Source organism: Lasioglossum baleicum, chromosome 5 (genome assembly GCF_051020765.1).
Source record: "Lasioglossum baleicum chromosome 5, iyLasBale1, whole genome shotgun sequence".
Classification (NCBI taxonomy): Eukaryota; Metazoa; Arthropoda; class Insecta; order Hymenoptera; family Halictidae; genus Lasioglossum; species Lasioglossum baleicum.
In genome coordinates this window covers 10,477,648-10,490,437 of record NC_134933.1, presented here as the reverse complement: position 1 = coordinate 10,490,437, position 12,790 = coordinate 10,477,648, and the positions used below count along the sequence as shown (strand labels likewise).

The 12,790-nt window shown below is 38.2% G+C and overlaps 1 protein-coding gene across 1 annotated transcript; it reads left to right on the top strand.

The window, feature by feature from the left end:
• Nucleotides 1–696: 696 nt before the first annotated feature.
• On the top strand, nucleotides 697–9,450 carry LOC143208539 (sodium channel protein Nach-like). The gene is made up of 11 exons (XM_076422996.1): nucleotides 697–993; nucleotides 2,652–2,794; nucleotides 3,454–3,517; nucleotides 4,191–4,362; nucleotides 5,244–5,389; nucleotides 5,462–5,567; nucleotides 7,768–8,059; nucleotides 8,365–8,418; nucleotides 8,596–8,770; nucleotides 8,850–8,947; nucleotides 9,095–9,450. The coding sequence occupies exons 1-11, from the start codon at nucleotides 800–802 to the stop codon at nucleotides 9,340–9,342; spliced, it is 1,692 nt and encodes a 563-aa protein (XP_076279111.1). The 5' UTR covers nucleotides 697–799; the 3' UTR covers nucleotides 9,343–9,450.
• Nucleotides 9,451–12,790: the final 3,340 nt, after the last annotated feature.

Sequence of the window (12,790 nt, the reverse complement as noted above, 5' to 3'; positions counted from 1 at the left end):
TTCTCGTACGAAATATATGAAGAGCCTCCTTAAAAAAGCTTTTTCAAACAAGTACCACAATCGTCTTCAATGTTCATAGAACTTGCATTGAGATTATTCTCGAAGAAAAACAAAGAACATTTTGCTATTTTATGAATCTAATATTTTGCAAAGAAAAAGATTTTGCTATTTTATGAATCTAACTTCTCGATTTTGCCAAAAATCGTTAAAGTATAACCGCAATAGTTTTAATATTCTATAAAGGTACATCCAAAAACGGCATGCCTCGAATTTCGCGAAAATGAAACTTTGATGAAAGACAGCTTTTGCAAAAATATTTTACATAGTTTTTTTTCATCGGTGTTCGTTTATATTCGAAGGACGAGAACAGCCCTGAAAAAGCTCATCCGAACAGAAATGTTAAAAAAATATTTTTCGTTAATGTTAAAATTATTGTCCTTTGAAGAGAGTGCAAAAAAATTGTGGAAATTCTGTGATTCGGTACAGGTTGTTTCAAAGGTGGGAGAAGAACGTGGGAAATATTGATAGAAATTTTCATTTTGTTGCGAGCAAGGCTATCGTAATTGGACATTCGATTGGATGAATGGTAATTAGTCGGCTCCGGACAGTTGTTCTTTTTCGGTATCGGGCTGGCGGTTCGCGTTATTTCCATGAACGAGCGCAGCTAATTAGAGTCTCGATATCTCCGTAGAAATTTGCGGCGTGTACGCAGGCTATCCCGAAATTCCTATTCCGAAATCCGGCATTCCGCTCGGCGCGCGTTCTCGTTACGCGAACGACGACTACAAAGAACAGGGAAATGCCGACTGCACGGCCGCAACACAGGGGAAAACTCGCCGTTTCGTATGGATGGGCTAGCCCGGTTACACGCAAACGCTCCGCACAATCAAGCCGCTTTCAAACATTAATAAAATACTTCAACCTCTACTGCAAGCATTCCAGTATGATGGGCCTCAAGTATCTCGTGGAAGATCGGGCTACGTGGACCGTGAGGTAAATTGAAATTTCCGCGGATAGATACACCCAGCCCATCCCCAGCTTCCGTGGCTCACACTTCCGATTCATGCACATTAAAGTAATAACGCCACCGGTATCGTACCTTCGTTCCATTTTCTGGTTCCGTTTAATTGCCCGAGGGACACCGCGGGATCGTTCATCTGGAAAAATAGACATTTTTACGAAATTTTTATTGTTCAACCGCTCGCTGTAATTTTACAAAATTTTTACTGCATTCAGACGACATTGTGGAGAGTGTGCAGAAAATTTTTTAACTCGAACAGATATGTTTTTTTTTTATTAGGTACAACAATTTATTTCAGTGCACTTTTTATTGCGATAAGGGCCTGTGCAAGATTACAAGGAGTATTGCTTTAGCATTTTTTAATAATAAAGTCTCCGAGCATAAATTGTTGAAATTTTTATTCAAATTAAACAACAGTTTCAAGACCATCTACAAAAATTATGACCTTGGAAATTTCATTTTTTTACGAGATGTGAACATTTTTTCGAGTCCCTTTTCTACTGTGACAGGTTTGAAAGGTTGTAGATTATTTACGACAAGGAATTCTCCAATGCAAATCTTAAAGATCCGAGTAACAATTGCAATTCGACAATTTGGTCAGTCCCATCTTGTCATTTAATTTTCCTTACCGCGTTCGGTCTCTCCAAAGTCAACGGAAGCTACAAATTCCGTTGTCACGGGAGAAAAGTCAGTCGACGGTTTTTGCGTGGGGTGATCCTTCGTAGAATTACAGCTCGCGAAGCTCACTGCACTGTTCCAACTTCGAGCAGATTAAAGCTCAGAAAAAGTAGGTCTGGACGTGTGTAATTCTTCCGGAGCTTTTGTATACACAGCCATAAATCTGTTGTGTATCGTCGCGCGCGTTGTTGTCCTCCGTATGATCGCGTTCTTTTAAGAATTGATTAGCTGCACGGACAGGAAAATTTACTGACGGAATAAGAAACTGAGGAGGGGAATCGATATTCCATCGTTTCCGATAGTTCGTGCTTTCCGCGAAGTGTTTCGGAACGATGCGACGCGGGGCGCGAAGATGGACGCTCGCGGTGTGCGAAATTCGGTAATAAACGAGTTTCTCATTTCCCGGCGGGATAAAGTAGTCGAGCTTTACGGTCCGGGTTTTAAGTATTATTTTTTATGGGCGGCCGCGTCGCAATCAGCCGTGCTTAATGCTGGCCGAACGCGTTTTACGCTCTTCGGAAAAAAAGAGCGTCGCCCCGCGCACGTTTCTCGATCCGTTTACGAGATTTTATATAATATAAAAAATTTGATTAAACGATTCGACGCGTGTACAGTCGCCAGCGAAAGTCTCCGCAGACCCGCACATTTACGAAAAATGGTCCTGACATTTTTTCGACGTTCGTTCAGTAGTCAAAATTAATTAAAGTCTGAAACAACGGTAATGTTTGTTCGCTTTACTAGAAATTTAAATGAGAAGCATATAAGATCGTGAAATTTAGTGACCTCGAGTGTATTATAGTGCATGAAATCTTTTATTGCAATCATTTCAAGTGCATCGTAAACTTTATTTCAGTTTCGTAGAAGCTTATTGCTTTCATAAAATTTCTTGGCTGTCGTGAAAATCTTTGGATTCTTTTGTATTTCTCGTTGATCAAGAAGATTTCTATTCCAGGTTGCTATGGTTAATAGCGTACTTGATGATCGTGTGGCTGATGTGGATCTATGTTCCGTTAATTTGCAGGGATTCTTTAGACACATTTATAACAGTCACGGCCAAGTCGGGCGGTATTCCCACCGAGTCCATAGAATACCCCGGTAAATATTCCTCGGCATGATAATTTCGTTTCGCGCAATACTCAACAGCTTGGGATTGCTTGAAATTGGACCGTGGATGTTTATGCAGGTTGTGTTTTTCTTTCTATACGAACGCATTCACAAGACTGAAACGAAATAAGAAAATCGGGACGGCCTTATTTTCCTACGAATACGACGCAACGGCGCGCTTTATTAAATTCAACAGCGAACGGGAAGTCTAATTAAACGGTATTACCAAAGCAAATCATTCCTATCGGAACTTTCGATTGGTTCCGAGCCGGCAAATTGATTGTAAACAACCGGGAAATTGTTCAAAAATCCACGGTCCCGTGCAGAATGTTCCACACGCAGAACAAAATCCAAAAGACGAAAGAAAAACACCTCGATAACAATTTTTCTTACGTTGATCATATTTTAAACAGTTCACATTTTCATTTTAGCCAGTTCACTGATTTTCATCACAATTTATTTTCATTTGAGACAGTTCGGTGAATTAGGCTGGTTTACATTGCATTTTAAAGTCGAAACGATTTCTTTGGCACGGAGTTTAAATTTGAAACCGGCAGAATTTACAATTTCGAAATAAATTCTCTCTGCACAAATGATCCCAAGCTTTCTAGACGAGATAAATCATTTTACCGGAGCCCTTGGATTTTCAGGGATCGCGATATGCAACGTCAACAGAATAAGTCTTCGCAAGGCGACAATGCTCGCGACCGACATGTGAGAAACAGATAACAATAAACGTTAAAAAAAGGAAATACTTCGCGAGAGAGAGAGAGAGGGAGTGAGAATTGTGTCGGTGTGCAGTATCGATTCCGTTCTACGGGGCAATTTCAATGATCGCGCGAAAAGCCGTCCTTCAGCCACGCTATCTCTCTAATCACTTTAATAATCACCGTGTTCGCCGTAGTTTCACACCGAGCCTGTTTATTATTCCGGAATAGAAAGTTGTTGAAGTTATCGATTCACGCCACGGCCTTAATGAACGCGAACTTGCGCAAATTGAATAATAGCTCCGGCCAATTTATCAAATTCACGGCAATTTAGCTAAACTTAATACACGGTGATTCATTGATGTGGTTTGCGGTCGTCAAGAAATTTTCTTTGAAGGAAAATCAGGCTGGGAAAGTTGTTCGGTAAACTTTTCGCTCACCCTGTATATAGAACGATCGTTAATTTATTCCCTTTTTCCATCCTGAATTGGGAAATTTTAATGTCGATAATTTCGTGTTCTCCGCCTGGTGCATTTTATAAACGACGTTAATGGAAGAGGTGATTTCTGAAGCTTTCTGTATCACTGTGAGCGGAACGTTAATACATATTTGTAATTTATTACATGGGGCACTTGAGAGTTCAGCTACATTATGTTCGAATATGATTGATTCCTGGACAGGTACAATGCAAATATTTCGAACATGACTGTGGACGAAATACTTGACGCGATTAAGGACCTTGGATATTTGTACAACACTCATTTTAGGATGACGAAGAGCTATTCAGAAATTGATCGACTCTTGTTGATGTATTATGGCGATTATTATAATATTACTGAGATAATGTTGTATGTGAGTATTTATGTGATCGGATATATCTGATAATAATTCAGAATACAATATATTAATTGAATTCGATTCAGAACATAATTAATTCAATATAATTCAGTATATAATTAATTGAATAGAATTCAGAATGTACTTCATTACATAATTAATTGAATAGGATTCAGAATATAATTCAGAATATAATTGCATTTAAATTGTAATTTTGAATTGTCGCGTCTTTTGGCTTATCTGCAGCAGAGTTGGGCAAACACTGGTCACAATTACGATTATTGACTAATAACTTCGTAAGCTCTACAAAAGTAGCTAATAATTAATGACTAAGTAAATACTTGATCGTGACTATGAGTAATGACTACATAAGTATTTGAGCGTAATGGCTAATGAATAATGACTAAATTTTGATTAAGGATGAATATTGAATGCTGACTATAATGGCATAACTAATGACTAAATACGCAATCAGAATTTTACTATAACTAATGACTAAAAATGGTTATAAGTTAAAATAAGACATAATAATAACAAAAAATATCCTATTAGTTTATAAACATATAAAGATACAGATTATGACTGCAAATTCACTGCAAATTCCGATATAGTTTAAGTATACATATTAAGGTATGTTAATTGCACAATAGTGACTGATCATGTAAACTAACTATAATGATTAATCATAATTAATAAGCAATAACTAACGATTGCTTAGAGCTGTGACTAATTATTATGACTTATGACTAACTAATCAAAGAGTTTTAACTAACTTTTTCTAAGTTTTGACTAACAATCAATCGGACTATTAGTCATTTTTAATTATTAGTTGATTTTTGCCTAACTCTGATCTGTAGGGATTACGAGGCCATTCATTTTCAATTATATAATTACAGTTGACGCCAGAATGCTCGAGATTGCTAATAGCTTGCGCACTCCACAACAAGAGAAGAAACTGTTCCGACATGTTCTCTGTCGAAATAACGCAGGATGGGTTCTGTTGCACTTTCAATTACTTCCCCGGTGGTGACGACAACGTAACGTGAGTGGAGCACAACTTTCACTTATTGTGGTTATGTTTCATGCTAGTTTGATGAGTGTTCAATTGATATAGCTACGAGGTTGCGGAAGATGTGGGCTTTATAGAGGGTCTTATAGTGATGATGGATCCAATGCTCGATGATTATTTTTTCACTATGATGCCTGTCACTGGCATTAAGGTAGTAAACGCATGGTAGATCATAGATACGCTAATTACTGTACAACTGCGGCACGAATGATCAAAATAACGTCCAAGCACGCGGAAAATTTATTCTATGGATTATTATTTCAAGCATTGCGGAGGTGCATGTGCAGACTAATCACTAGATTGCGAATTTTGATGCAAAATAAAAAATTTATGACAAAAATGAGTGTTACAAGTTTTGCACCCTAAATTCACCCATTTGCGAGTTAAATTCAACCTTTTGCAAATCAATCTTATGTTTCCTTCGCAGTGCCTTAAATAAATATATAATTTAATCTAAATAAATAAATAATTAATTTTCAATATTCTTCGTGGACGTATTTGACTTGCAAAACTTGTATTTGAGACAGTGGAAAGATCAGAAGAATTTTTTCCATTTGAATAAAACTAAAAAAAATTGAAAGAGACCTCCTCTTAGTTCCCTTGACTTGGAAGCAGAGCTGGGGAAAATAGTATTTTAAATAGTAAATAGTCATATATGTTTATTTTGAAATATTTATTTGAAAATAAAATATTTTATTTGATGCTGTAATTTGTGAAAATAAAATATTTTATTTGATGAAGTAATTTTTGAAAATAAAATAATTGATTTTTGAGGCAGTAATTTTTTTGAAAATAGTATTTTATTTGGAGAATATTGAGAATATTTGTATTTTGTCTTTATTTTCAATTTCAATTTTAAATGTTATTGCTGAAAATAATAGTTCGAATTCAATACATTTATGAGTGTAAATCGTTTCTTAACGATAAGATAAACTGTATGTTTATGCGGTTTCTCAGAGTATTATAACAATGCAAAAAGTAAAATATTTTATTTTTAAAATAAAATCTTAAATATTAAATAGTATTCTAAATATTTCTTTCGCCAAATAATGCCCACCTCTGCTTGGAAGTTATGGACAAACTTTTGATCAACATTTTCCGATAGTTTGAGATAAAAGTCTGCAACGATACGGAAAGTGTGCATAAGCAAAGGCAAACTGTACAATTTTCTTTCGCGCAGCGATAGCAGCGGGCACATACGATTCCGTTGCCCTTAATCACTATCCTTTTTCGAGCACGGTCATCAACGATTATTGCGTTTTGTAGTGTGCGCGTCTGCCGAGTAAAAAAGACGGTAAAAGTCATTAGCGGCCGGGATACAGTGTTCCGTTTTACATTGTAAAAAGCGGTTGCGCCCGGGAGCCGCGCCGTTACACCGTTCGAGTGATTTAACAATTCTAAGCAGCCTGCTCCGTAAAACAGTCATCTCGCGAACAGAAAAAATTTATCGCACAATTATTTCGTTGCTGTGTTCTCCCCGGGTACTTCGACTCGGAAATCAAGCCTGTACTTCCAAGCCAAGTACTTCCTCGAAATGCAACGAACCAGGGAAACGAACAAAAGAAAAAATGCATACGCAGGTGGGCGGGAAGAATAAATTCTTTTATGGGTCGCGTTTTATTCAGGACCGGCTACCAAATAAACCGTAATCGCGTTTTTCGTTAAAGATTTCCGACGGTGATTTTCTCCAGACGATGCATCCCGGCCATTTGCATACACGCACACTGTGGTAAAAAAAGAAGGGAAAAGATGCTCGTGTGGATTCGCAACGCGCTTCATCGCCCCGGAGATTTTTCGTAACTTTTTGAAACGCCGGGAAATGCACTTCCCTCTCGCGCTTTTTTCTCGATTTTCCGCGAGCACGTTCGGCGAGTTCGATTTTGCCATTTTTTGAAAACCACCGGAAGCTTCCAAGAAATTTTCTGAATTTGTTCGACCCCCCTGTTGCTGTACATTTCAGCTACTCGTGTTTACCATAAACGCGGAAAATCCGCGGTCTATGCAACTTCGTAGTAATTGCAAATTTACATTTCACCAAAATTTGGTGGTTTCTAATAATGCGGATTTCCATGTAAGATATAAATTGTCTGCACTAATTACAAGACAGGGAAGATGAAGATAATAGAACAGCATTTTTATTAGATCGGAAAGAAAGTTCTTACGGTTTTTGTTATTTTGATTGTATAATAAAATCCGCAAGAACTTTCTTTCCAACCTAATACATTCTGTGCTCTTTTTTCTAAATAAGAAACATTTAGCGTTTATTGAAAGTTCAAGTGTTCGATTAAATCGTACAATGTTCATTCATTCTGATATAGAGTTTTTTCTGTGAAGTCTAATATATTTTTTAGGCGATGATATTTGATCCACGCGAGTACCCAGACACGATCACCGGCGGTGTGACAGAGCTGTTGATCTCACCACAGAGAAAACAATTCGTGAGACTGAGAGCGCTCGCTCTGTCCAGCAGCAAGTTAATGCAAAAATTCTCTGTGTATAGACGTGGATGTATCTTTGCACACGAGAAGGGCCTGACTCACAAAGCTTACTCGTTCGGCAATTGCATTGTCGCCTGTACCGTAAAGGACCTGTGGAAGTATTGCAAATGCACACCGTTTTTCTATCCTGATTTTTTCGTTAAACGTGAGCCCCAAAAATTATAATTTCTCTGCGGATTTTATGCATTTACGGCAAAAATGGATTTGATATAGTAGAAAGACCAAAAGAATTTGACAATATCAACACATTTTTTCAGAGCTGCGGAGTCGGCAGATAAAATTCTTAACTCCGACTCCGACTCCGACTCCGAAGCTCTGTATTTTTTTACTGGTGAATGGAGCAACAAAAGAGAGAACATCTTGCAATAAGATTTTGCATAAACATCCGCAGGCTAACTATAAGAAATTATAATGATTAATTAATTAGAATTTTATCGTGTGTCTGTGTAGTGTATAACAGGACTTGCACGGTGGAGGATTTGCCTTGCTTGATTAGGTATTTGGGTAAGATTAAAGTATTATTTTTTCAATCTATCAATAAATCGAGAAATAATGTTCAGGCTTTTAAATCGGGTGATTCGTGACAATTTTTAGTTCCCTTGCAAGATTGCAGTATTTAAGTATTTCGTTGCTCTTTTTGTTAACTTTATTTGTGGAACTTTGTTATTTCTGCCATTGTAGATGCCAAACGCGGCATCGTGCCATTTGATACGGTAGAGCTAGAGGACTTGATAGAGGGAAACTCAACCATCAATTGTGAAATATGTTATCCCTCATGCAACGACGTAACTTACCTAGCTAGATGTACTACTAGACGCACATCTAAGGAACCTATGTATGTCGGCATCAACGTAACGTAAGAAAATTCATTGACAGATCATAAAACAGAATATGTTAAAGATATGTATTTTCAACAATGTTTCTACAATTCTTAGAGCATACGCGAATTACAGTATTCTGTCCATATATTTCGATAATCAAAGAACATTGTCTTTGAGACAGGATGTCAGCTATAGGTGGTTTCAATTTTTAAGTGAGTATAAATCTGTGTTTTTCCCATTAGTATCAATTATAAATATATTAATGGTTCTTCAATGATTGAGAGGCAAAAACTTCTGATTACCGAAGGTACAGTGCAGCAGAATGATATATAAAATATGAAGAAATAATGGTTTTGCAGGCGATGTTGGCGGAATATGTGAATTATTTCTTGGCTGCAGTATAATCAGCTTCGTTGAACTCGTGTACTTCATTATCCTCTGTCTAACTGAGCTTTTGACGTCTGACTCCGATCCCGAGGCAAACGAGGAAGTTGAAAATCAGCAGGTGCAGCCTCCGATGCAACTTATCTATTGGAACGAGTTATGTCCAAGATCGAGATTCACGAAACCACTCAAAAGAATACGGAAAAGCTCTAAAAATTCTTAACGACACAATGTGTTCTATTTGAATCCTTGATATCTGTAGTGGAACAATCGAAAACAATTATCATGTAGTCACTTTTATGGTCTTTACAAAGAATAAAATCTCAGAAGACAAGCAATGGGACATCTTGAGAAAAAGAAATTTTTTTGCAATTCCGGAATCTAAAAGAAAAATTTGTGTGCAGTTTCAACCTTTCTCTAACTCTCAATTCGTCCAATTTGTCGAAGCTGAATATTTTCACAGTCAGGGCAATTTTTCATCGGTAGAAGTAATGAGGAAAAAATCTTGAGACAAAGGAATGTTTTTGCAGTTTTACAATGGAAATCATACCAAAAGATTAGTGTGTTCGAAAGGAAAAATCGTCCCATTACGAGCATCACAATATTTGCGTGCAGTTCCAACCTTTTTCTAACTCCCAATTCGTTCAATTTGTCGAAGCTCAGTATTTTCACAGTCAGGAAAATTTTTCATCGGTAAAAGTAATGAGGAGAAAATCTTGAGAAAAGGGAATTTTCTTACAGTTCCACAATTTAAACCATATCAAAAGGTTAGTGTGTTCAAATGGAAAAATCGCCCCAATACCAGCATCACAATATTTGTGTGCAGAGTTCCAACCTTTTTCTAACTCCCAATTCGTCCAATTTGTCGATGCTGAGTATTTTCACAGTCCGGAGAATTTTTGATCGGTAAAAGAAAAACGGCTGCATGATACAAGGGATGTATGTGCGCGGCGTCAGTCTCTTTCTAATTCTCGATTCGGCAAACTGGTCGGTCTCGTAGGAAACAATCGCGGAGGCCTGCAATTTGTTTTCCGAGGGACGCGGCCGCAGCGCACCGGAATAGAAAGTATAACGCCGCTCGCTCGGCCAAGCGGAAATGGTTCTCCTGGCCGATCAAAGTTTGTTCCCGCGGCCGGAACTGCCGGCGATAAAAATCGCGGACATCGGCGGTGCTCTGCGCGATGCTCGACAAATTTCAGTTTTCCCAGCAACGATTTGCCAAAACTCCGGGCCGACCGTGGTATTAGATACGAAAAACGTATAAGTTCGAGCTGTCGGAATGGAACGCAGCTCTCCCCCGGAACGGTTTCCGTAACTTTTCCATCCGGAAACCGGTGTCAAGGGATGGAGGGGAGAGAAGAGTGTAGAATGCTTCGTGATGGGACAACGCTATGGGAGATCGTGGATGCCAGTAGGGTGTTATTAACGAGACACGTACTAAACGTGCTACCGATCGAGGTTAGAGCGAACGAGATCGGGGGTGGACGGCTAGCAGAAAAATGAGGCCATCAAGAATCTGCCGCTGCAATAATCTTCGCGAATGGCTCTCGGATATCGAACGTCCAGGTGATGCTGTCCGGCGACGTCCTCTGCAAAAAATTCTTTCTCGGCTGCTAATCGAAGAAATAGTCTGGAATCAGCGTAATAATTTTCGGATTTTCTCCAAATGTTTTTGCAATTGATTTTTACACCCACTTTATATTCTTTTAGACTTTACTTTGCGTACATATATTTTAGGCCTGAAAATAATTTATAATTTTCTCAAACAATGCTCCGTAAGGAACAAAGGAATAAAAACAATGTAACATCTATGTAATATAAGATACATGTAACAATATTGTACTTGCTAAAGAAACCAATAAAATTTCCACTTTTAAAAATTTTCCATTCGGCAACTTTTCATGTACATTAAATATGAATAATCGATACAAGTCTAAATGAACTTTTGCCACAAATTCTACACGTATCGGATCGACAGAATTTTTATAGTGCATCGGATACCGCGAAGAAGTGTTTGAATCCACTAAATCGCCAATTTTCGCGATCATTTTGACTGTTTGCCGGTGTGTAATTGAACGAAACGTGGATGCAGACCTCGCGCTGTCAGTGGTCCAGGGCGGGTTTCCATCAATCAGAAGGGGATCTTGTTGGCGCTCCCGAAGTTTCGGTCGCATTTGATCCCGAGACCATTCCAGCGGTTCCCGACGCTGAATATCATGAAACTCCGCAATTTTCCCCGATGCAATTCGAACTTTCCGGTACTCGGCGGCGTTCAAGAATTTTCGTATGAGCAAACAAAACGACGGGATTGTGTACACGCCGGAAGATAACCGTCCGCGTCTTGCGCCCCGCCGGCTAGAACAATCAAATTTGAGACCGTTCCTCCGGTTAGGGAAGCGCGCGCGATCCCAGTGGAAAATGAGAATTGCTTTGCACGAAGTTTCGCGCGGCGTTTCCTTTGCTTCCGGAAAACGGTTCGCGAAAAAAATAAAAGAAGCTCATCGACCGAGAACTCGGCGAAGCAAGCGTACAAGACCGTGCAACCATGAGTACTATAGTTTCTCATTGATGCCGGTCGGATTTCACGTGTACACCCATTCGAAATCTTGCAAAATCTTTTTTGTTGTAAATGCACAAAATCCAATGTTCACCTTTATGCAAATTGACATTCTTGTATTTTAAACACGCACAGCAATCGAATAAAATCTTATTTTCTGTACTATTGGTTTCAGCTAATGGAAAATAAAATTGGGTCGAATGGAAAGCAAGTTTTGTACATTTAGATAAAAGATTTTACAAATATTATTTGAATTTAAATATAAGAATTCTCAATCGTTCCAACTTTCAAGGATGATTTTCTGAGAGTGTTATTCACGAATTTACCAGATTATGTAATAAAGAAGTTTTCTTCGCGTTTAACAAAGCTAAAGCAAATTGCTTTCGAGCCCGGAACTTAAAATTGCATGAAAACTTCTGTAACGTTCGGTTCAAGTTAAAATAAAAATGATGAAGCACGGTTGTTGTCTTCCGCTGATCTTTTAATTCATTTTTTTTCGGTAAAGACCGTGACGTTCTACCGTGAAAAATCAGGTCAAGTAGTCAGATCTCCGCGACTTCGTCAACATATTCGACGTTGTTCTCGTGCAGATAGTTCTGCAAACTTCCGAGGTAGTCTTGCGGAGCGATGTCTGGAGAGTACTCTCATTATACGCTTGCTGTATAATATACTGTATTTCGTATGCACTATCTCTGTTCCTCAAGAAAAATAGCTCAACTTCTTCAATATGCTTTTTAATAGATTCCATTACGAACTCCCATGAATACAGAACGTCCTAAATTCTACATCAGTAGATTACTAGTGTTCGGATAATAGAATAGTGATCTAGCCACGGTGCTAAATCATTACGGATTCCTACACTAATTCGTGTCGTAATCGAATCGGTTTAGAATTGTGCTTGAGAATTCCTATATCGTTGGTTTGGATAAGAGAGGTTCTACTACATCGTGGATTACGCAGGTAAATACGCTGAAAATTGTATCGTGTTGGGTATCATTTTAATCGGAAAACTGTCACGCATATGTTGGTAAAAGTTTTATAAAGAAACAATTAAAAACAACGAAGTTCTGTCAGAAAACAGACAACCTATTTTCATAAGATACAAAATACTCAG